Raw genomic sequence first — 23789 nt, 5'->3', positions numbered from 1 at the left:
ATGGCGATTCTCCAAATCCCCAGCGAGTACGGGTACGTTCAGTCTCGACTGCGATAGCAATGACAATGGCAGAAGCCCCCATACACCTCTCAATAGTCTCCCTTTCAGAACCAGCCTCCTCACCAAACCAATTAAGAGACCACCGACTAATTTATGCTCCACAGCTACGTCCTCGCCGCCTGCGTTTCCACGTTCTTCGTCGGTGCCTGGCACGGCGGCCGCGTTGGCGGCTTCCGCAAAGCAGCCAAGATTCCTTACCCCTACGAATACGCATCCTACGAACAAGTTCAGACCGCCTCTCCCCCATCCAGGTCCGCTATGCTCGCCTTCAACTCGGCCCAACGCGCACACCAAAACTTCAATGAGAACCACGTCACAGCCCTCGGCGCCATGCTCATCTCCGGACTGAGGTACCCTGTCGCTGCGGCCGTGTTGGGTGCGGTATGGAGTGTAAACCGCGTAATTTATGCGATTGGATACTCAAGGAGTGGGGAGGATGGTGGAAAGGGAAGGTACTATGGCGCGCTTGGAATAATCGCGCATTATGTACTCCTGCTTATGAGTGGCAAGGCGGCTTTTGACCTTGTCATGGGTTAAGCAGGTTACAGGTGTGGGTACGAAGATGTGAACTGGAGATACCTTACAGCTTGATGGTGTGGCGACACACATTTAAATGCAACATGTGAAAAGGTACCATCTACGCTTCATTGGTGATGATCTGAACGTGAGCTGCAGTCTTTCCTCCGGAACAAACTCTCCTTATAAGAATATCAAATATCCTGTATTATCCCAGTACCCCAAAGTCTTGCATAGTCCGAGCTCACGTCTGCTCTCTGGGAAAACATGCTGCTAGTCATGCTTTTACCATTCATATACATGGGCTCCCTTCCCGAAGGCTCACGCTCACACTTCTGTCTTTCCAGTAAGCCCCGATAACTCCAATGCACGTATAGTGCCCTGTACGTCCTACATCTCGTCAGCCATTTTGAACCGTGCACGTGGAGGAATGAGAATACTTACCGGGAACGCAGCAAGTAGACACAAAAGATTGCCAGCTAGGAAGAAGCCGATTGACGCAGCGACCTGAATAAGTAGCAGCCTGGCGTGCTTCCATAACTCATCACTTGGGACACGCGAGTGAAGGACAATTAGAGCGATGGGCGCTGCAAGCAGTCTTTGGGTTATCCGTCGCCATTTGTTGTAGAGAGAAAGGAAACCTGGGCTGTAATTGCCGTTCTGCAACTGGCGGTTGGTAAGGTCAACGTGCAGTTGAAACCCTCGGATGAAGCCCAAGAGACCAATAGCAGCTAGGATGTTAAGCCACTCGTGATGGCGTGTTGCAGCCGAGCACTCCAAGCCCTTCTCTAGCAGACGCATGCATTGCCTGCGAACAGCGCGGTCGGTCACAAAGGTAGATGCTGTAACCCGCGCTATCTGAACAACAATTAGGCTGATGGTGTACTGCACGCCGACAAAGAATTGGCTATTGAACACTGGCTTCGCCGAAATCATAGAGCGACGACTACGGCTACTACGAGCTAGTAACGAGAGTAGTCTTGGAGTTGACTCTGGGGTTTCAAGTCTGTCGTCGACGAGGATGTACCCGTAGGTTTGGCGAGTGTAACGAGCTAGACATAGACAGAGCGCGTCATAAAGTTGAGAGAAGACAGCGACAACAAGCAATGTGACAAGAGCGGCGTTGACTGTCATCGAAAGATTCATGGCTAAATAGAGAAGGGGATCTAAAGGTGTAAGTCAGCTGATGTTGTGCCTGCCATATTGGAGACAAATACGTACTTCCCTGCCACAACGTAAGCCATACAGACTGCACGGGTGTTCCTTGCTGCGACATATTGGTTGTGAGTAATATCAGTTGAGGATAGAAGGAAATTGAATGAGTAGAGTGTCAACGACACGATCGATATTTTATCTGTGCCACTTAGCGTGGTGGAGGTGAGTGCGCTTGTCTCCTTGATAGTGTTGCACCTTCCTCGCCTCGAACGCAAACACGTGAAGCTGTCAATCGTTCGGCTTGCTGCAGGCAATCTACCGCGCTTTCACTTCGACTAACTTCACTCCCGCTCGTACATGCAGAACTCAAATTTGACACCCTGTTCCTCAATTCCACCTTCTTGAATCTCTTCGCCAGTAAAGTTCTGCACCTCCTCTCTGCTACTATTCCTCCATATCGTTGTCTCGTCCAGGTTGATCGGAAAGAAAGTGTCGCACTCAAACTCTTTGTGAATCTTTGTGAGAAGCACTCGCTTCGTTTGTGGAAGCTCCAGCGCCGTGTTGTATATAGTTGCTCCACCGATGACAAAGACTCTGTCCAACTCGACATTCGAGCTTGGCAACTTGTTCTCTTGCTGACTTTCAAGCTGCGACAATGCGTCCAATACGCTAGAGCATACCATTGGCCCTTCCACATCGCTCTTCTTGTCTAGTTTACTCATAAACTCTTTAGGGTTTGAGGTGATGACAATATTCAGCCGGTCCTTCAGGGGACGGAATTTAGGTGGTATGCTCTCCCAAGTCTTGCGGCCCATGAGTACAGCATTCACTTTCTTGACGCCTTCTGTTGATGTAGAAGGCGACGTGCGCTTGGTCACTCGTGCGAAGAACCCCATCTCCTTCTTGAGCTGTGGCCATGGCAGGCCTCCACTGTTGCCTATGCCAAGATTCGGTGTGGCTGCGAGGATAAGAGTAAGAGTTGGAGGTTTTGGTGGCATGGCAGAGACGTTTGTATCGCGGGTAGCTGAGTTTTCCTTCGATGTCGTGCTGATTGGCTTGGTAGAAGGGAAATCGTCAGACATGGCGTAGTGCGTTTTACCGCCGATCAAATCTGGGCCACCGAAAGCTTGATCGTGAAATCGAGATGTAAGCTGTATGAATGCCTGACGTGGGATGTTGCATTAGTTGCATGCGGGGCCACAATCACGCTAGTGACAACGCGAGAGAACGTGATCCAGCCCTATGGGCTGAACATCTCCGCTAGAGCGTACCACGTTGCTAGACCTAGTTCAAAACATCCTCACATTTCTTTAGCAGTCTCTGTCAAGTCACGCTCAGCAGGAACCGGTGTGACTTTCGCACGAGTTCACATTCCCGTACACAGACTCGAGGTATAATACACAGGCTGATTGCCCTTGTTCATGCACACGAAAATCCAACACCAAAGACACACGCTGACAGTACGACACGCAGCGCTGCATCATCCCATCATGCCCAGTCCGAAACCCTGCCACTCGCCGAAAATGGTCAAGACACTGAACGCCAATAATTACACCTTTGCAATGCCGCTACCCGGTTGAAATCATTTGCATGAAGAAGCAAAATCCCGTACAACCCCTTTCATACAACGTCGTTCTTGCTTGCCGAGTTTCCAATGGGTATCTTTTGAGTTCTTTTAGGGCTTGCTGTGCAGCAGAAATACGGGTTTCCTCCACATGCTCGATTGTTGCTCACTGTCGCGGAGGAGACATACGATACTATTCGCTTTCGCCACCCTCACCACTACTCTTAAGTGGTATTGACAATGAAATCTTCTTTGGCGTACCACCACTGTCCTTGCCGGAGTTCACATTAGGCGACTTCCTACGCAAACTCCGCAAACTCCCAGAACTAGCGTTACTAGACGTCGAAGCGCGTCGCTTGGGTCCAGCAGAGGTGGAGATGCTTGCGAGAAGCTCGTCTTCTTCGTCCTCCTCTCGTCGGCGCTTCTCCGATATCCGCTCTGGTGGCGATCCCGCGGATGTCGAACTTGGTGATGTACCTTCTTCTGGCGTTTGAGTTATTGGAATCTTGTGAGCAGAGGCGGCCACGTCGCTTGCGAGATCGTCCATGTCGGCATCATCGGCATCGTCATCTGGGTAGTTGACGAGAGGTCGCACCGGCGATGCGCCGTTCATGGCAAGTTTTCCAGCTCCAGACAGATGGTCGTCCTCGTCATCTGACGTATTGAAGTAAGCCTCTTCGTCTGGGTCCACCTCCTTCAGACCTTGTCCCCACTTTCCACCGTTGATGGCAGTAGCATGTCGCGCAGGCGTATCGCTATCCACACTTGTGAAGGAATTGTCCATCTCTTGGGTAGTTACCGGTTCATGGTTTTGGTCATACTTGAGTATCAAGTTCTGGAACGTGTCGACGTAGGTAATGTCTTGTAGCTTTTCTCTGTATGTTTCAACAAGATGCTGGACGATCATCTTGATGTTCTCGCGCCTGATGAATTCGAACAGCTCCAAACATGCCGAGTTGAGGAGGTTATCGCGAGGCATAGTATCGAAGAGTATTTTCAAAATCGGCTCGAAAAGTTCGTGTTGGATGATCTGTCGATTATGCGTCTCGTCGTGGAAGCCAAGTACGGTGCGGAAGTATTTGAGCGCGGCTAGTGAGGATTAGTAAATTGGAATGAAGCATTCCGCGAGAGACTTACTGAGCTTCAGATGCTTCTCTGGGCAACCCATGAGTTGGGCAACCCGCACCGCCAGACCTTCTGAAAGGATAAAGTATTTGCTGCGGAAAGAATGCTGGCGAATAAAGAAGCACAGAACCTCAACGAGGTGAGCGTATAGTGACACTTCTTGCATCGATAGATCGTCCACTGCGTTGTGTTAGTTCAGAAGGTAAGGAAATGAAGAGTACCACTCACTTGATTCCCGGCCCTCTAGGTCTTTGAGAGGCTGGAATAACTTCCTCGCCGACTCGTCGTAGAAGTTCTGTATGAAAGAGTCTGTTTGAGGTATGGATGGCAATTGTCCCCTCATTTTGGCAAGGAAGTCACTATTCGTCCGCCCGAGCGCTTCTATAGAAGCCGAGTTGGCGTTGGGATCAAGTAGAATCTTGATCGCATCAGCCATCTGCGCCTTGACTCCAAGGTCCACCTCAATAAGGAGCAGCTCGATCAAGGTATCGGTGAGCGACTTGGATTTCTCCTGGATAGCCTTGAAGATATAGCTCCGCACCATCAGCGCGTCATGGTCGATCAGCGACACGAGTATATCGGTTCCCGCAACACGAACCGAAGCGTCCTGGTGCTTGAGCGCAAATTGGATTACTTCTAGCAGGCCGCTGCTAATGAAGTTTTGATATAGCTGCGCTCTCACATTCGCTTGCAAGCTCTTCGCTATAGCGCAGCATTGCTGAATGAACAGCACTGCGTCCTTCTTTCGTGCCAAGTTTTGCTCCTTCGGAGAGAAGATGCTGAAAAGCTCCTTCAAGAATGGACCGTTCGCTTGGAGATGCTGGACAATATCGACTTGGTGGAAAAATATAAGCGAGTTCAGAACGCTGAACGTAGGGTCGTCGAGGATGCGCGCAAGAACAACATCCTTGAGGTATTGAAGTCGGTACGTGTAGTGGATCTTCCGCTTTATGTTCTCGTCCTCTATCCGTACGACCTCTTTGAACTTGGATTCATCGGCAAGGTACTGTCGGTGATTGGCTTTGTGTAGAGGAAAGTCTGGGTCGTCTATGCGATGTCAGCAAACCATGTGGGAGGTCGCAGAGACCAGTACTCACACTCCAATGCCCCAACGACTCCCAGAACCACCGGGTCTGTTACAACGTATTCGATAATGGCGGTGTCGTTGAGCAGGATGAGCATCTTCACGATGCTACATAAGCGGTGTAGGTCCGAGACACTTTCGAGATCTTCTGCCATGTCTACAAGTGGGATGAGTTTTGGTATGTAATCTTGGGCGAGTATGAACTTGGCCAAGGCTTCACGACCGCCCGGCGTCGAGTTGGCAGCGCGCATGTGGTTCTCGATTTCGTGGAGGTTGCCAAGATCGGGACTCGGGAGTAATATGGGACTAATGTGATCGATGTCGTCTGAAAGACCATCGTCTATGTCAGCATTAGCTCGCTTGAAGCTAGGCGCGATTGATATCACGTACCCTGAGCGAGTGCTTGCAGCCGCGATTGGACTTCGTTCACAAAGTCCCTGTTATGTATTAACACATGGCTTCAACTGCAAGGCATTCCGGCTCACCATATGCTAGCGCAGCCCTCTGGCTCCTGGAAGCTGAGGGCCATGTCGGTGCCATTCTGCTCGGTCCAAACGATGAGTGTGTCTGCATGTGTTCAGCTGATGTCTTCCCGCAGCAAGATATGGGCGCATACCCTGTTGTTTCTGGTAGCCGTCATCTTTGGAAATGCGCGTTTCGAGCAGTTGTCGCGACTGGTCGTCCTCGGATAGGACTACAATTCTCGCTTCCTCTTGCTGCAGTCGCACAAGTTAGCCTCGAGCCTTTGCAGAGGGTCAAATAGCGGGAGTTGCGCAAACACGGCGCCTAAACGGTCCAAGACATAGGGAAACATACGCTTGCTACGACGCCCTTGCAGAAGCCAGTGCCTCGATCGAACCAGTCATTGTTCTTGAGCTCGTATACCTTGACGCGCTTTCGTTCACTCGCAGGTGGCGGAGCGACGTTTGCCATAGCCGGCAGCGGCGTGTCGACACTCTCCGGCTAGGGCGTGTACCCTCCGGAGGCAGGCGGGCTGTCGCGATCGTTTGCGCAGTGTGGAGGGGATAATTGGCGGTGGATAGGGCGGAGGTCGGGGGTGCGGTGATCGGGGCGGCTGGGTGTTGTGCTGGCGGATGACGATTAGGAGGCGCGGCGGCGCTTGCGGGCTGTCGCAGAGCTCGGCAGCGCGATTAGAGATGTGTCGACGGGTGAGCCCCTGCGCGCGCAGCAGTGGAGAGGATAACGCGATGGCGCGTGACGGGAAGGGTGATGGTGATCAGCCTCGGACACTTTGCAGTCGCGTCGTGGGTCGCAAAGTCGAAGCGGGAGAGCACAGGGCCGGGCTTGGGCACAGTGCATGCACTAGCTTGGAAGCGCAATGCGAATATCGATAAGAGCCTAGACCGGCGGCAGCAGCAAGAGCCTCAACACCACGCTGAACCCTGGAGATGGCTGCGATGTATGTGCGCGATCTAACAGATGTTGCGGGGTAAGGTATGCAGTCGCCCGATTAGTTTCCAAGGTTGGCGTGAATGAGTGCAGCAGCTTTCGCCTCGTATGACGGCAGCCCGAGGAATGCGCGCTTGCCCACGGCCTCACTGACGCAATCTTCTTGGCACAACCACACTCAACACCACGTCTACTGTGCCCTCTGTCGAGCTTTATTGTCCTTTCATGGCGCTTGCTACACGGTATACGATGCTTTCATCCACGTCCTCCTTAGATCCTGCCACGCATGGGCGAAGTCGCGAATCACGACTTTTCGACATCTGTCATCGGAAACAGTGGGCTGGTGGTACCGTCAACCAACTGTCCCACTCAGTAGGACCGAAAACTCCATGGATGATCGACTGCTAATGTTAGCATTTTCTATCTCGAAGATATCGATCGATTGCTGTGCTTATCGTAAGCACATGACTCGACACCTATACCTGCCACCACTATAATGCTGCTCTCTCGTCTTTCGGACAACAAGTGCGCGCTCGTTCGCCCCATGGTCACGTGCTGCTCATCATCTATCCCAGCTTCAGATGGAAGGTGTCATGGGTGTACGTTGTACAAGCGAGATATTGACTGCAGACTGAAGGTGCCATCTTGAGACAACCGTCGATGTAGTTACACTAAGGCTCAATTGACCAGCATCGGACTCTCCCTCCGCTTTCATCGTATTGCCAATTCCCATCTGAGTTGCAACTAAACTCCAGTCAATACCACTAGGCGGCAACTCCTTCTCCACGAAAGCCACTACCTCACGACTCAGGCTCGTGAGATCAAATCCATTCTCTCCAGATAACCTCGATAGCCACCAAGCGGGTCATATCCATCTTCAAGCGGTTAGCTGGCGAGTCTCGACTCTTGACACGCTGTATTTCTTTATAGAGCGAATGTGCTTTTCCAACTGCAGGACCGACAGCCACAAGTATGCGCGATGCGGGACCATGCTTCCACGCAGCCGGTGGCCTGAGTCGCCCGTATTCAAACGTCCCAGTCCGCAACGCCAACGACCAACACTAAGACGCGTCATTGAAGTCCATAATCCTGCGCGAACTGTCACCGTTGCGACGAACTCAATGAACCATCAACTAGGCGGACGCCTCCTCATATATTCTACCAGTCTTGACACTCCTAACTATAGACACGGCACACTTCGATGCACCGGCACTAGGTCTAGCCTTAGTCTTCCAGGGTATGGGGATGATAGCGTGGGAGGCCAATCACCAACTTACGAAAACGCGCCATGGTCCGCGACCATTGCCGCATTCGTCCGTCTGTGGCATGTTGGGAGGCCAGACTCAGGCGCTCGTATACGGGAGCTGAGGTGTGTCGGAGGTCGCTAAACAACTTGGGTTTGTTTATCAACGCTCGCTAGCCTTTTTCGAGTTTCAGCAGCTGCGCCTCACAGAGGGATCTGCATCTGAAGCGCTAGAAGCAACGGCGCATGGACGGAAACCCAGTTCCCACGCTACGCAAGTGCCTCTCCCGCCCGTCTGTTGGGAAATCATAATTATCCATTATAGATTGCGCTGGCTACCCCAGAGGCAGGACACTTTCCGCAAACACCTTCACACTGGGTCTCAACATCTGCACCACAATTATTATCAACCACCAATGATGTCCACTTCCATGAAACACAAGAGCATACCAGCAACATTCAACGAAAAAGAGCCCGCTGCTACTGCAAAGTCTCCGAGACCCACATCCGCGCCGTACCCAAACTTTTCCAAACCTCTGGCAAAAGAAACTGCAGCTACTACAGAACCCAAACTAGTTGCCGCCGAAGAACTACAGGCCCGGATCAAAGCTGCGAGAAGGAGCAGAACCGCTACTCAGCCACTGCCTGAAGCAGTACGACGCAAACTCGACCATTCGTCCGACCTCATACACCCAGCCCTGCGCGCCAGGAGCGGCGTCACACCAAACTCCAACCGGCCCACCAGTCACAGGACCAAGAGTCGTGAAGATCTATCCATCGATGCTGTGATTCGGCGCCTGTCGATGGAGATAGATGGGCAGAACAGTACCAAAGGACGCCAACTTCCAGACGACATACCTCCAGTACCGACGTTACCAGCCTTTCCGCCCGCTGCGAGCTATCGTCCACGACCCCGCCAGACCGCGAGCAGAAGGTCTTCCATGACGATGAGACGAAGTCCCTTGTCAAATGTTTCGTCTCCGGACGGTAAGCAGGAAGACGTTGGTTCTAAAGAAGGATGCTAATTCTTAGGTATAGACTCTGCAGAGACTTCCTCCCACACATCCAGACGTACTTCAGCTTCTTCTCGTAAGCGTTTCTCACACTTCTCACACATCCATACTAATGCTCAATGTAGGCACATCCAAGTCCGAAGAGTCCAAAGACGGCGGTGACGATAACGACGAGATGGTACGAGTTATCAGTACAGAAACATCGAAAGCTAGGCTCGCAAAGCGGAAGCATATCTCGGAACCTCCGGCTGTATCTCAGCCCCCTCCCTCGATTTTGCGATCCACATCACAGCGGGCCAAGAGTCGGAGTTCATGGCACACAATTTCTCGACGCAGTATACTCTGCTCAGTATGATGACTCCACCTTCATATGTCATGCCATCGGCCTCCGATATATCGCAGAACATCTTTATTTTGCATTTCAGCGTTGTCCTACATTGTGCAAGGGGTTTTGGCAGCACGGCGCTTGGGACTGACTCTTGCTATCTGAAACTGTTTTGCTTTCACATGACGATTGAGAAGGATTTGAGCGTTCAAAGGGGCACAAATAGCGCAGGAGTTCTGGCGTTTTTTTCCATGTGTTTCAGCAGACGACATTACTGAGCATGGTCCATTGCAAATCTACGCAATTAGTCCGCAACATCAATTATGATAATCTTACGACATCACTCATCTTACGTCTTGCCTTATCTCTCTCTCCTCTATGCTCAGACGAAACAAGCCTCGCCTGGATCCTTCCATGCATCTCAAGCACGTTTATCGATGCAGATCCACTTCTCTGGAAGCAATACTTGTTCGACCTATGCAAGCCACCAGCCACAAACGGGACGGGCTCCGAACCTGGTCGGCAATACAGCAAGCTGCAGTAGTCGGCGCTCCGTTGGCCCTGTAACAAGAAATCGGACATTGTGCCGTATCAAACAGGCTAGTGAAAAGTGGTAGTTGCGCGATAAGGTGCGGCGCTCCCGGGTCTACAAGCCTAGCCAGCCAGCCATTGTGATCCAGGAACGTGGCTTTCGGATGCAGGGTTGCTATCTGCGGCCGGCACCACGGGCGTACGGTGAGACGGCTTATCCCAGTAACCATGATAGCAGACCATACATGCGATGATCGTTGACTCTGAATTTCTACGATGAGGAAGTAATGTACAACGTCTCCAAAATCAATGGGCGTCAGGTGGAGACGGGTATGGCGGCCGTTCCTGACGATCATCTGTGCTGGTGACGATGGTTTCGTTTACGCGAACGGCCGAACGTCCACAGAACGTCAAAGTCAGCCTCTTCGTCTGCTGGCTCGCGACCCGCCACCCCCATGTACAACTCATTGACAAATTGTCAGCTAAACCTTTACTCGTCTTCAGCAAGCTTTTGACGTCGTCACCGTCACTGGGGCAGGTGAACAGGCACCCGCAATCCGATTTGACATGGCGCGTTGCTACCAGGTACCGGGTCCATGACACTATTACCAGGGAAGAATGGATAAATTCTTCGGTCCCAGATTCGCGACACACGGGGGCCCCCTAGAGGACGTCATGCCCAGGGTCGATCAATAGCGCGATGCGACGCCGAGGTTTTGGGTTGCGGAGGCTGTAATGTTCAGACTTTCGGAACCGTAAACCGGAACTTTGGGATGTGCATCTTCAGTACCTGGATTCTGACGCGAATCCGAGGTCTACTTACTTTCGGCACGGAATCCCCGCGGTGATCACGATGGCGATCACATGCGCTACATGCAGGGCAAACTTGCACAACTTGTGCGACGCGCGTTATCGATAAGCCACTGGATCGAGCTGGAATTCACTCCCGAAGCTCCGCAACTCACTCCACGCCAACTCCATCCACCCCGCCATGAATCCCTCGGAGCGGACGAAAGAGGCACTTCTCGGTAAGTCCATTGCGCGTTCGTCTTTGACGACTGCCGACTCTCTACCGCGATGCTATGCTCACAGTAGAGCGCCTTCTGACGGTTTACCAGCCAAGACAGAAGCATTATGCAGCTCCATCATAGACACGCGCAAAGATGACCCTTGGGGCGGTGACGGTTACCTCTCAACCATACTCCGCGCTGTGAAGATGCAAGATGCGACCGACTACTCAGAAGACGATACGAGAACCGAGTTTCCGCCTGCATTGGACTATGCAACGTCTGCACAAAGGGAGTTATTGATTAGAGAGCAAAGTGCCGCACTGGTCAGTTCACACTTGCACCGCCAGCGTCGGATGTGTGGTTATGCTAGACCCGTGCGGATCCGCCCGGCATGCACACTGGATGCTAACAAACCATAGATCAGAACGGCCCAAGGCATATCGACACTCGTACGCGACCTACAAGAACTTTGGCTCTTCGGTGGTCTCGACACTCTCTCGGATCCTGCCGACGAAGAAACGAACCGGACAAAGGCACTTGCAGTCGCGGAGATGATTGAAGCGCTGGCCAAACAGGGACCAGGCGGTGTAAAGCAGAAGGAAGACGGCACAACCAAGAAGGAGACAAACGGGGAGGCTTGAGATAACAGAGCTATGCGAATCTGCTTTGCCATACTGTGGTCATCTGATGTTGTAGAAAACACAGTGAGATGAAGGCAAGTGCTGCCAGTATTTGATACCCCGGAGGACCTGTCCCCAAAATTAGGATTACATGAAGTTATCACCTACATGTCATAACTATGCACTTGGAATTTAGTAGTAGCTCTGAAGAGTACCTCGTTGGTTTCACTAATATGTGGATATCGCTTTACTTTCTAGTCTACGTAATAAACGATACGGCACTGAGGAGGGTACATACGACTAGTAACTGCTGGGAAAGGCTTCATATAGTTGCTTGTATGGAGTCGTTGAAACGTGGTCGTCTTTCGGGTGTATGTCTTACGCTCCCGTAGTTGTGGTGTGGAACTAACATTGTGACAGTAAGATATACCCTTGTTGTTATTTTGGATCATGCATGTACTGCCCTAAAGACGAGTTTGAAATCTTCTGAGTCACGAAAACAGTTATTGCAAACCAGCCAACTGTTACCAGACTTTCTAAGTGTTTATCATATTAAGAGGAGTCGGCAGGTATTCTTGACTTCGGAGAAGACCAGCTGAAGTTCCATGAGGAATGCCTGAGTATAGTAACCCCCGGATCGGCGTGCAATACGTTCGGTTCAGGCAAAGTCAACTAGATCGATCAGCTCAGATATGAGGGAAAGCTTTTTCGGCGAACCCAAATCGCTATTCGGCTGACCCTAAAAAGATTAGATAAGATAGAAAGTCCCTGCGCCACCAGAATACAGCCAAAATAACTCAAGATATTAACACCTTTAGATATTACTACCCGATTAGGCAGATTCTTAGTAAAGGACTGCTTCCATCTAATCTTTTCCAGGGTTAGAAAAGGGGGAAGTAAATTTGCTTCCATCTAATCTTTTTGTAGGGGAGATAAATATTCTTAGAGGCTCTAGTTAGCGGATTGCTTCCATCTCATAAATATATAGGGATAATATATAGATATCTGACTTTTCCATCTAGTCTTTAATCTTGATGTGGCTAATTGCTTTCATCTGATCTTTTTGGGGTCAGCCGAATAGCGATTTGGGTCCGCCGAAAAAGCTTTCCCCAGATATAACCCCTGAAGATAGACGGATAGCGATTCTTATTTCGTGTTGAGACCAATTGCAAAAGCCACATGGAGCGAGTTAGCATCGGAATCCTGCCTGAAGCAAATCTGACAACATCTCTCAAAAATGGAAACCTATCGGTATCTTTGCAGACGAAGACGAGTAGAGAGCCTCGGTACACCTCCATCACGTTTCCATGCAATCGTATCTCTGCCTTGGATTTTTAGATACAAAACCTTAAAGCAGATGTATAAACTAGTTCTTGTATCCAAATACCCCCAAGGGCACCACACCAAGAAAACAGATTCCTGTGGCCAACCTCGATGAAGTGCAAACACATATCGGCGCGACTATGAAAGTAGGCGATGGTCATATCGTTTCAGACGTGAGTTGGCAGTATTTGATATTTTTATTTAATACGTTCTGGTCACAAGGCTAACAGTAAGGCTACAAAGAACCCCGTTCGTAGTGGAGGTAGGAAGCAACAAAGACGGTCTAGTGAGGGTTGGCAGTAAGCCAAGGTACATGATCCAGAAACGTTTTGAGTCCTTACCACGACCACGTCATTGAATCTAGACAGAAATTGTGCATGAAACAACATTGAAACTAGAATCTGTGAAGGTAGCAATATGAGACTCGTCTTCTGAAACAGTAATTAGGTATGGAATGATAGGTTCATTGAAGAGGAACTCAACGACATAGCCTTCGTTCAATGGGCAATTGAGATGATTGGAGGCTTGCTGATGTTGAAAACAAGTAAATTAAGGAGATTGTGATAGAACAATCTTTTAGGTAAACCTAATTGTCTACCCTGATCTTCATACCGAACTCGTTCAATGTCTTCACGTATTGATCTCCCAGTGTCGCAGGTGTCAGGATGCCACCTCCGAGCTTTCCCGCTTCGCTCTCCTCCAGCCTGCCCCGGAGGATAACTTTAGCAGCAGCACTGAGTGTCATTGCTGTTGCAACATAACCACCATGCGCGACTTCAAGGTTCGCAATCACCTTCTTCCCATCTTCGGTACTGCCAACTCCACGGTAGTGCATGAAGTCCTTCTTCATGCTCTCCTTTGACGGTCCCTGACCAGGGCTTGGGATGACCATCTTGAGAAGAGGTTCAAGCAACCAGCGCGTTACTGGGATGGCAAGCAGAACGGCGACTGAGGTAAGAACCACTTTTTGCGCAAAACCGAAGAACAGATTGGGCGCACGCGCGTACTCGTTGAAGCGGAACTTGGGGCCGTACTGTAGTGTCTTGTCACCGGAGGACTGGTACAGACCCCATGAGCGATGCGCAATGCACACATCGACACTCGCCATGAGTCCAGTCGTCTGAATACCTCCGAGTTCGGGAATGGTTTGCAGGCCGAAAAGGTTGTACGGAAAGCTTCCCGATGGTGATGCGACAACGTTGTCTGCATTGACGGGCGACAGAGAGTATGGGTGCATTGACTTTCCGAGATGGCTGAGAGAGTACTTCTTGAAGAGCTCCAGCATGGTGAGGGATGTTCCGCCACTGATACCGGACTTGAAGTCATACAGTGTCATGATGGCGCGCTCGCAGGGGGCGTTGTGGCGCTTGCGCACCTCGCGCGCGAGCACATAGGCCATGATGTCCGCAGGGACGGAGTCGAGACCACACTCGGGTATAATGATAGTTCTATTCTTCTTCGCAAGCTCATCGTACTTGGCGACCATGTCGTAGATCCATGGCACTTCACCAGTAGAGTCCAGATAGTGCGTGCCATTGTTGACACAGGCGGCAAGGACAGGCTCACCGTAGTGCATGAAGGGGCCTACTGTCGTGATGATGAGTGTCGTCTTCTTGACAAGAGCCTCCAATTGCTGACGCTCAAGCTCGCATGTCTCGATGGCTGGTGTTCGTTAGCTCCATCCCGAGCCTCGTCTGTCACATGTTTGGAACGCAGATTCTAGCGCACATACCTGGCTGCTTGCGATTTGGCCTCAGCTTCGTCAGCTCGTCGACTACGCCCTGCAACTTCTTCGCATTACGTCCTGCGACAGCCCACTTCAGATCGTCCGGCAGGTGGGTGGTGACCCATTCCGCAACAAGTTTTCCAGTGTAACCCGTCGCCCCCAGCAAGATTAGCTCGTATTCCCGTGATTGCTGAGCCATGATGCTATACGTGTATGATTGAGAGAGAGAAAAGAAGACAAGACGAGAGAATATCGATCAGGAGATGGTGTGGCTGTAGCTAGGGGGAATTCCTAATCATCAAATACTACGCGACTCGGACAAGACCCTTCTTTTGGTATGCCTGAGGTCATCCCGCGGCTGGCAGTCGCCGGCGGGCGCGATAGATACCGCATTGTCACATGTAAGTCACAACACAACTGGAGCAGAGAAAAACAGAGTTTCGCAAGTGCTGTGTTGCAAGACACAGGAAGATCCAAGACCTTTATATTGACTGCTGACAGTCGTTACTACAAAAAGAGTAAGCCCTTGCATAGATCACAGTGTGATCGCGCACTATTCTCAAAGCGACCCAAGCGCCTTGGCAGCAGACACTGGATTCCAAGATTTGAGAAATGCCCCTCCAAAGCCGACAACTGATCCTTCTCACCGCTATCGCCTTTTGGCCTCCACACAAGTTGTTCCATTCTGATCGCGCGATTGGGCCGTATTTCTGAATTTGCCAATCGGCCGCCAACAACGCATCCACGAAGGCTGGGAAGCCTGGTGGAAGGGCGCGACCGTGGAGATGAAGCGGTCTGCTTTTCGGCGATATGTACATACCTCGCAGTATCGCTAATGTGAAAATCGGATAGGGAACTCGAGAAACTGAGCCCAAGAGATACGTAGCTGCCTGCAAGAAGCCGCCGCAACCGCACTGCGAACTCGATCGCCCGCGTCGCGCGGTATCCTCGCCCAGGGCTTACAGAGCTGCGCGAGACGCTACACATAGAAATGCAAGGTCCACTACATTGCCATACACTGTCTGCCCACAAGACGGAAGTCTCGAGTAGTCTTCGCACGCGGTGGAGAACATACAACGACTGTCCTTGGCAGCGCCAGATTCCGTGCTGCGACGCGTTCGTCAAATGTTTTCCCTCTTTCTGTTGAGTACTAATGGGTGACGTTCTTGGAAGAAAAGAATGTCTACAGCGAGAAGAACACGCAGTACACTGTAGACAAAGCGTTCGGGCTAAGAGCACCACATGCGGCAGCTGTCGTTATCTTATCGGTGTATCCCATAGTAACACTTCCCAACGAGGAAAAGCCTGTTCACATCTCCAGCCTATCCGGTCTGATATGTCCGACCTTCCCACCTCATCTACTCTCATACATGCAGGCCGGAGAACGATACAGGCGCATTCAGGCCAAGGGTGCAGTCATAAACATGCCACAAGCGCATCTGACGCGATCGAGAAGCGAAGAGATAGCAGAGCGATTAAGTTGGAATGTATTCGCATTCTGAGTAGCAGCTTGGTGGCCTCACCAGTCATTCGGACGACTACTTAAGGAACCTTGACACGTGGTGAGGTAAGCCCGAAAAGTGACTGATCATTTACGAAGTGCTAGCAGCAGATCCACGAACTCGATACATACTTCACACTACCAAAAGTAACTAGTCTCCACTTGGGCATCCTTTTTCTGGAAAACATCACGGGTTTCCGGGGTTGGCTGCGACTGCCTAGGAGTGTGTGGCTGCTGCAGGGTGACCGCGAGGCCAAGCCACTAGCGTCCGCTACTTAAACCACAGTCCCCGCTCTCTCGACTTGATCATCTTCCCAACTTATGAATCGCGTCGACCAGTACTTCCGCTCTTTCACTTTCAAACATCACATCAATGGCCGAGACGTGCATAGTCTGTCTCGGCGATCTCGTCCCCCACGACGACGGCCCTACCGCCACCGCATCATCGCTTGCGACCAAACCGCTTGAGGATGGCGCTGATGGCGACTCCCAACCCCATGCCAAGAACAAGATGGTGGCTGTAGAGTCAACCAAAGAAGACGAACTAGTCGCACACCTACTGCCATGCGGCCACGATCTGCACAACGAGTGCCTTAAGCCTTGGGTTGAACGAGCGAATAGCTGCCCGATATGTCGAGCCAGTTTCAACATGGTCGAGCTCAGCGTACGCGTTGGAGGTATGTCAGTCCTGGATGTTACGGAGTCTGCGGTTGCGACGTTGCTATTGCTGCCTGGTAGTAGCCTGGCTACTGGCTAAATGGTCAGTCGAGCTCAGCATGAACTCTATCCAATCCCATAATGTCGTGCTGCATCAAGTGGCGCTGTTGAGATGGAATCCCAACTGACACCTTACCAGGACCTAAGCTATCCGAGTACACCGTGCAAGACAAGAAACAGGTCGCCGATATCGATCCTTCTATGATTGTCGAGGACGATTACACACTGGAGGATGACGGAAGCTATGACGCATGTATGGTCTGCGACGAGTTCGGTGACGCATCACAGCTCATGTACTGCCATAGCTGCGAGCAGCTTTGCCATGTCTTCTGCGCTGGTCTTGATCGGATGCCATCTCGTGGGCCTTGGTATTGCCAGGGCTGTGTTGAGAATCCTAGCCTGCTGGAAGCTGCGTCCCGACGACGACCAGCGGTCCGGGGTCCCGCTGCCTGGATCAACGGTCGAAGCCGTGTACCACGTCACAACCATGCCCCTGATGAATGGGTAGGGGTCTGGCAGAGCGTCTGGGACCGACTGCAGTTCGATATTGAGTTTCCCTTTGACGAGGAAGAGCAGTCAGAGAACCAATCTGATGTCACACGCCGCGATGACATCAGATGGGAGCAGCGCATGCGCGTAGCACGGCGAGCAGGAGCTGGTAATCGTTTTCAGGCCGCTGCTGACAACATCGTAACTGGTCGTCGGCGCAACTCCAACGCCATTGCGCGACCTACAAACCGAACGCTTCATCGTGAACCACCAAAGACACCAAAAGACCCCGAGTCACAAGAAGAGCTTCGTGCGTGGAATCAATTTGAGAAGGCGCGTGAGCAGCTCGCCCAGGGTGACGCGCGCCCTACCCCTAGCGTGGCGAGCACTAGTAGCCGACGGGGACGCAAGCGCAAGTCTGTCGACTCTTCGCCTGCTGACTCTGAGCCTCGCGAGCAGAAGCCTGAACGCAAGCTCAAGCGCCCTCGAACTCGTATGCACTTAGACAATGGAGAGTCATCATCGGCTGCTGCACGTCGCAACACGGCGACTAACACGCATGCCCCTGCAGCTGCGTCGTCACCACCCGCGGCTCCAGCTGGTGAAAGTTCCACTCCTGCGCCGGGCTTTCTTCAGTCATTACTTCAAGAGGTCGAGGTTGACCGATTCGCTGAGCGCGACAAGGAGATCGCCGCCCCACAGCCGCGGCGCATCATTGTGGAGCGCGCTTGTTCTCCCCAGCACTCATCGCCGGGTCTGTCGCCTGTCTACCAGAAACCCCCGGGGATGACAACGCCGCCGCCTCTCAACCTTACCCGTACCGCATCGCCTATACAGAAAGACCAACAACTATCGCCAACATACTCGCCATATTCCCCTGCAGACGACGATCGGCCTGGCCGCCGCAGGCTCGCACATCGCTCTGTCGGCCTTAGTAGTCCCCCTCGCTCAAAGGACTCGTCGCCTAGCCGCCCCGCACTTTCCTACTCTACCAAGGCTGAGCTGCAACGCATGGTCACAGCCGTTCTGAAGCCTATATATCTGAAGAAAGAAGTCACGAAAGAAGAGTATACAGACGTCAATCGCGATGTGTCACGTCTATTGTACGAAAAGGTTGGTGAAGCTGGTGCCGATGCACTGGCAGACCAAGATACGAGAGAGAAGTGGCAGAAAATGGCGACCAACGAGGTTGATATTGCTGTAAAGGCCCTTCGTGCTGGTGGAGCGGCGCTTTCGCCTGCTGCTGACGACTCTGCATCTTCATCTTCGTAATGAAGTTCTATTGCGTTGGTGCATTTGGGCGTTAGGAATTTTACTAGGCATGGATGCATGCTTCAACAAGGTGTTACAGGGAGGAAAGGACATATGATACCATGGGCTTCTTTTTTGTTTCTAGCATCGATGGCGTTCTGGATAGCGCTTCGAATCATAGTAGTTCGTCTGCAACGTGTAATGAAGGAATTTCGGCCGAGCTTCGGCATTCACAATCAGTGTGCTACCCTCACAGTAACAACTACAAACATGTTATACCTGCACACAACTGACGACAACGTTTAAGTGGAACTTCGTCTATCAATGGGAAGCCGACGACTGCATTGTCCAATGCTATCTAATCGTAGGTTGACAGTGAAATCGAAGAAGGCACAAGCTGATCGAAACTCCAGCTGGACCCTGCACGTCTGACAAGCACCATGTTCTAGTGCTTTCGTGTCATCATGAGTAATCTAATAATTCGGCCTACGGTACTCGCCGTCGCGATACTCTAGATGAGGAAAGTCCTGTTGATTCTGTGGAGGGTAGCTTTGCTGTTGATATCCTTGTTGGGGCGGTGGGTATTGTGGCGCCCGGTGATCTTGGTATTCTTGTCTCGGCTCCTCTCGGTATTGATTGTAGTTCTGGTACTGCGGTGGGTTGTCGTATCCTTGCGGCGCGTGCCCTTGTTCACCATAGCCACCTTGGGGAGGGCCAGGACGATGGTCGCCTTGGGGTGGCTGTGGTGGAGGCTGGTATCCTCCTCCCATCTGCGTGTTCGCAGTCGGTGATCCGACACTCACATTTTCGTTTCCGATATCGTCCGGAACATTGATCTTGACGTCAGGTAGATATCTCTGGACCTTCTGTTCCACCATACCCTGCACAAAGACCCAGCTTTGGCGCTCAAACTTGCGGTGTCCACCATTGACTACACCTAAGATGCTCTCTCGCAATGTCTCCTGAACCTTCTGAACTAAAGCACGAATCTTGTTGAGCAACTTGGACTTGATGTCATCGCCAAAGCCGCGGTCAGCATTGCCTGACGCGTCGCGGTCTAGCTGTGAATCGAACGGATTACCGCCAAGTATCTTCTCTAGTGGCCGTTGGAATTGATCAGGTAGCAGTTCAAACAGTTGCTTCTCGATTTGTCCGAGGATCTTGCGAAATTCCAGGCGGACCTCTCGGTGAACCTTTGCGAGACCGGTGCTGAGCTTGTCGCTGATGACTCGAGAGAAGCCGCTTCCACTGCCACTCTCGCCATCCCGGCTAGAGCCATCAAAGCCTCTGGAAGATTCTTCCTGGCTGCTCTTTTTGCTTCCGAATAAGCTTCCAAGGCCCTTTACTAGGTCGCCTACTTGTTCAGCAATCTCAGCCTTGGCACCGTCACCAAGATCGCGTGTGCTTGTGTTTCCACGAAGCCAGCGCTTTATGTGATCCAGAGCTATCCGGGTGAATTGTTCAGCGAGAGGTGCATGCTGCTCGCGTAGCTTGTCGCCTACTGTTTGCTTGATCTCTGGACTGATCAGCCTCGCCTTCTCTTCGGGATTTTGTGATGCATCTTTGATCGTGCTACTGATCATCCCGAGTAGTCCCCCAATCTCAAAGGACTGGCCACCTTTTGATCCTCTCTCGTCATCGAAATGATCTTGAACAACATTGAGTGCTGAAGAAAGGAACCCTCTAGCTCCAGATGCAAAATCCCCATCTACAGATCGAGACTGCTCTGCACCGCCTCTATTTCCCGAAGTAAGATCAAAAATGTCGCGCAAATCTCCATTCGCTTCATCAGAGATCTGTCCGAAACTTCGGGTCAATTTGGAAATCTCATCCGCAAAGGGCAGTGACTGGCCACCATAAGAATCAGGTGCTGCGTCATTGAGATTCCAGGGATCAGAGCGGCTGCCATCTGATGAAGACGGCCTGTCTTTGTTGAACAGTGATCTGAACGCGTCTATGACTTGCGTCTCGAGACTGTCGATAGTCTTTTGTTGGAAGGTCTCAAGTTCGGAGGCGATGCGGGGCTGGATCTGGGGTGCCAGCGAATCGACATAGTCGTCGACTTTCTGCATCAGCACGTCAGGGAGACCGCGCGAAGACATGTTCGATAGAGGAAAAAAGGTTTCAGGCTAACGGATAATCCGGATAGGGAGTGATGAGCTTTTGTTCGATATCAAGGTAGAAAACTTGGTTAATGGTGGGAAGTAAGGTCGAAACGTGGCTGGTGATAAGTGGCGCTCGGCCAAGGCAGGCTAATGACGAATACCAAGAGCTCCACTAGTTGTTCTACCATAGCAAACACCATATACCCGTCCACAAAAAACCTTCCCTAGCATACACATATGACCGCCCAGCCAAGCTAAAGGCTCAGATGAATCGGAAAGTAATGTCATTAATTCGCCAGTGTTCCGAGAGATCCGTTCCGAACCCACATGTGGCGCGGCACTACATGGCGCTTGTCTTACCTCTGAACGCTCAGCCAATATGAATCCGGTATCGCACAAGGAATCGCTATAAAGATGAATACAAAGCCCAGCTCTGTAGAACGCCATCGTCTTCTCCTACCGCCACCATGAGCCAAATAAAAATCGCCGACTCTCCGATTACTGGAAAAGCAGATGACGGTGCCGTACGTTCAAGGCGCTACAAGTCCCAATCTCTACACCCTTCGACTCCTGGTATCGCACTTCTTGCATTCGTAGGCAACCTAGCTTGTTGGATCATTACAGGCGCCATCGGCTACGCCTCACCCCCTTGTCTAGCTATCGATGACTGGACGTGTATGGCCATGGTTCTTTTTGTGCCTCAAGGACTTGCAACTGTATACCTCATCTCTATCGCTTTGGAGAAGGGTTGGATGTCTGCAACACCAAGCCTGAACGCAGGCATCGTCGGCTTTAGCATTGCTATCGTGTACACTATGTATTGGGTTACCTGGGGGAATTTTGCGACACGTGTATTCTGGATTGAGGCAGGTGTCTACCTCTCCCTTGCCCTCGAGGCTAAGCTCGGGGTCTTCGAAGCTGCAGAGCAAAGAATAGGTACATTGCTGGACTTGTAAAAATGGGCTCCGCTTTCATAAGGCTGTCGGCCTCAAGAATATCCATTAAGAAGCTTGCAATACTGCATGTTCCATAAGTCGTATACTTCGTCATGTATCTAAACAAAGCCGGGCATCATCCCTTCAGCTCCGGGGTGGTAATATTTAACCTTAGACAATAGCATCGGGTCTAACAACCCTCTTCTTCGCAGTTCCTACTCCAGCATGTCCCCTCTCCTGATCTTTGCCCAACCACGGCTTCAACGCCTCACCCACCAGACTCTGTCTCAGGAAGTAGATGACCTGACCGATGATGATGAGAACAAAAGCGATAGGGTACATCCAGTGAATGTTCAGTCCAAACACCTTGACACCGATCGCTACACCCCAGAAGCTTCCGGTAAGCAGGGAAATGTTGAAGAAAGCAGCGGAGCTGAGACGGAAGAGAACCGGTGCAAGTGAGTAGAACAGCGAAAGGATGAGTGTGTACCCTGTGAGATAACCACCAACCTTTGCATTCCAAACTGCACTGCGGAAAGCAGCGCGATCAAAGATACCAGCTTGCGTACCGTTGATGAACATGCCCCAGAAGGCCAGTTGACCAACGACTTCATATAGTGGTCTCTCAGAGACTAGCCACTCTTCAAAAACGTTGGACAGACCGTAAAAAGTAGCGCCGAGCAGCGCAAACAAATCGCCCTTTACTTGATCTGTAGCGCCGAAGTTATTGGTACCCGTGATGTGGTCGGAACCGAAGATCACACCTAAACCGCCGATGCACAGAAGGATGCCGAAGATTTGCGTGTAATGGTAGCGAACCTTGAGGAAGAAGAAGGAGATAATTACGACAACGGCGATCGCCCAGAAGTTGATCAGTTGGGCGCTAAGGATGGTTGTCTAGTTGTTTGTTAGTACAGCCCCGAGCAACTTGAAAATGATATGATCGAAGAACTTACGTAGCGGTATGCTAACACAATAAAATAGTTGCCCTCCACATCCATAAAAGCGAGGATGAAGAATCTCCAGCCATCTTTTATGACAAGACGACCCCATTTTTTGAAACCGTACTTGTAAAGGGTGTACGATGTGTAGATTATATTAAGCAGGACGTAGTTGAAGAAGGATTGGAATGCCGGGATTGATGTACCCTCTTCGGCGAGGAGAGACGACAAAGTGTTGGTACCGGTGATGCAGAGAGCGAGGACTATGACGTTTCGTCAGTTTAAATGTCGTCCATTTGATAGATTTGGATTCATCACATACCCTGCCCCAGCACCAAAGTGATCCAGAATTGCTTCGTCTTGAGGTACTGGAACCAACGTCCCTTAGTCTGTGCATCACGCTCCAGGACTTCGTTCCCAGGCGCATCATTATGCAACTCATTTTCAGATGTCACATATGTGCCAGCACCGGTTTTGTTGTTGGTTGCCTCGGGCGCATAATGTTCGTGATGCGCATCTTGGACGACGACGCCCTCTGCGGGGTAAGCTTGAATTGGGTTCATGGTCTTCGCGTTGGTGTTGATCCTGGAGGATACGGAAGGGACGCCTGAGCCGCAAGGCTTAGTGTAGCTATTAGAAGCTTATCGAAAAAAGCCGTATAATTAGATGGTGGTTTGTTGGAGCTTTTCGCATTCAACGTGAGCGCAAAACTCCAGAAGTCGCCCACGGTGGTGTACAGTCCGTACAATCGTTGCGCCGCGAAAGGTTGCAAAGCACCTTCGAGGTGGGGGTCCGCCACATTATAAACAGAGACGGCCGCACTTGTTCTATCCTGCCAGTCGCGTCTCGCGCTCCGGCCACCATGCGCAGTCGTGAAAAAAGTGTGCTTGGCCTGCCGTCCAGAGCATGGGAGCTCCGCTTGTTCTTACCTGGGTGGGGTTAAGCTTCGGAGACTAATGTGTCCTTGTGGAGATCGACGGTGCGAGAACGTGTCGATGCGCGAGGGCTAGGGCTAGGCGAGCCCCGAGAATGCTTTTTCCTGCGTTATCGTCCATGTCAAGAGGAGGAGAGGCTGAGATGAGTGATGATAAGTGGACGGCAGAAACGACCGCGTGGTCAAAGTGCATGGTTTTGTCGAGCATTAG

At 51.4% G+C, this 23789-nt stretch overlaps 8 protein-coding genes across 8 annotated transcripts; 3 read left to right on the top strand and 5 right to left on the bottom strand.

The window, feature by feature from the left end:
* J4E82_000706 (uncharacterized protein) lies at window positions 1-597 on the top strand (the record flags this gene model as incomplete). Its single annotated transcript, XM_051727026.1, has 2 exons — window positions 1-32; window positions 165-597. 2 exons carry the CDS (start codon window positions 1-3, stop codon window positions 595-597), a joined length of 465 nt encoding a protein of 154 aa, XP_051593451.1.
* Window positions 598-2072: 1475 nt separating this feature from the next.
* On the bottom strand, window positions 2073-2813 carry J4E82_000705 (uncharacterized protein; the record flags this gene model as incomplete). The annotated part of the gene is made up of 1 exon (XM_051727025.1): window positions 2073-2813. The coding sequence occupies one exon, from the start codon at window positions 2811-2813 to the stop codon at window positions 2073-2075; it is 741 nt and encodes a 246-aa protein (XP_051593450.1).
* Window positions 2814-3488: 675 nt separating this feature from the next.
* Window positions 3489-6370, bottom strand: J4E82_000704 (uncharacterized protein; the record flags this gene model as incomplete). The annotated part of the gene is made up of 8 exons (XM_051727024.1): window positions 3489-4384; window positions 4433-4600; window positions 4649-5467; window positions 5518-5844; window positions 5895-5941; window positions 5990-6071; window positions 6121-6198; window positions 6364-6370. The coding sequence occupies 8 exons, from the start codon at window positions 6368-6370 to the stop codon at window positions 3489-3491; spliced, it is 2424 nt and encodes an 807-aa protein (XP_051593449.1).
* Window positions 6371-11017: 4647 nt separating this feature from the next.
* On the top strand, window positions 11018-11677 carry J4E82_000703 (uncharacterized protein; the record flags this gene model as incomplete). The annotated part of the gene is made up of 2 exons (XM_051727023.1): window positions 11018-11359; window positions 11456-11677. The coding sequence occupies 2 exons, from the start codon at window positions 11018-11020 to the stop codon at window positions 11675-11677; spliced, it is 564 nt and encodes a 187-aa protein (XP_051593448.1).
* Window positions 11678-13565: 1888 nt separating this feature from the next.
* J4E82_000702 (uncharacterized protein) lies at window positions 13566-14904 on the bottom strand (the record flags this gene model as incomplete). Its single annotated transcript, XM_051727022.1, has 2 exons — window positions 13566-14641; window positions 14712-14904. 2 exons carry the CDS (start codon window positions 14902-14904, stop codon window positions 13566-13568), a joined length of 1269 nt encoding a protein of 422 aa, XP_051593447.1.
* A 1675-nt stretch (window positions 14905-16579) lies between these two features.
* J4E82_000701 (uncharacterized protein) lies at window positions 16580-18684 on the top strand (the record flags this gene model as incomplete). The annotated part of the gene is made up of 2 exons (XM_051727021.1): window positions 16580-16883; window positions 17063-18684. The coding sequence occupies 2 exons, from the start codon at window positions 16580-16582 to the stop codon at window positions 18682-18684; spliced, it is 1926 nt and encodes a 641-aa protein (XP_051593446.1).
* Window positions 18685-19136: 452 nt separating this feature from the next.
* Window positions 19137-20765, bottom strand: J4E82_000700 (uncharacterized protein; the record flags this gene model as incomplete). The annotated part of the gene is made up of 1 exon (XM_051727020.1): window positions 19137-20765. The coding sequence occupies one exon, from the start codon at window positions 20763-20765 to the stop codon at window positions 19137-19139; it is 1629 nt and encodes a 542-aa protein (XP_051593445.1).
* Window positions 20766-21874: 1109 nt separating this feature from the next.
* On the bottom strand, window positions 21875-23207 carry J4E82_000699 (uncharacterized protein; the record flags this gene model as incomplete). The annotated part of the gene is made up of 3 exons (XM_051727019.1): window positions 21875-22600; window positions 22660-22907; window positions 22967-23207. 3 exons carry the CDS (start codon window positions 23205-23207, stop codon window positions 21875-21877), a joined length of 1215 nt encoding a protein of 404 aa, XP_051593444.1.
* Window positions 23208-23789: the final 582 nt, after the last annotated feature.

The sequence above is a fragment of the Alternaria postmessia genome, assembly GCF_024291825.1.
Source record: "Alternaria postmessia strain BMP 2775 chromosome Unknown scaffold_2, whole genome shotgun sequence".
NCBI classification, from domain to species: Eukaryota; Fungi; Ascomycota; class Dothideomycetes; order Pleosporales; family Pleosporaceae; genus Alternaria; species Alternaria postmessia.
Note: the sequence above shows the minus strand (reverse complement) of the source record. Positions and strands in the feature narration are given on the sequence as shown.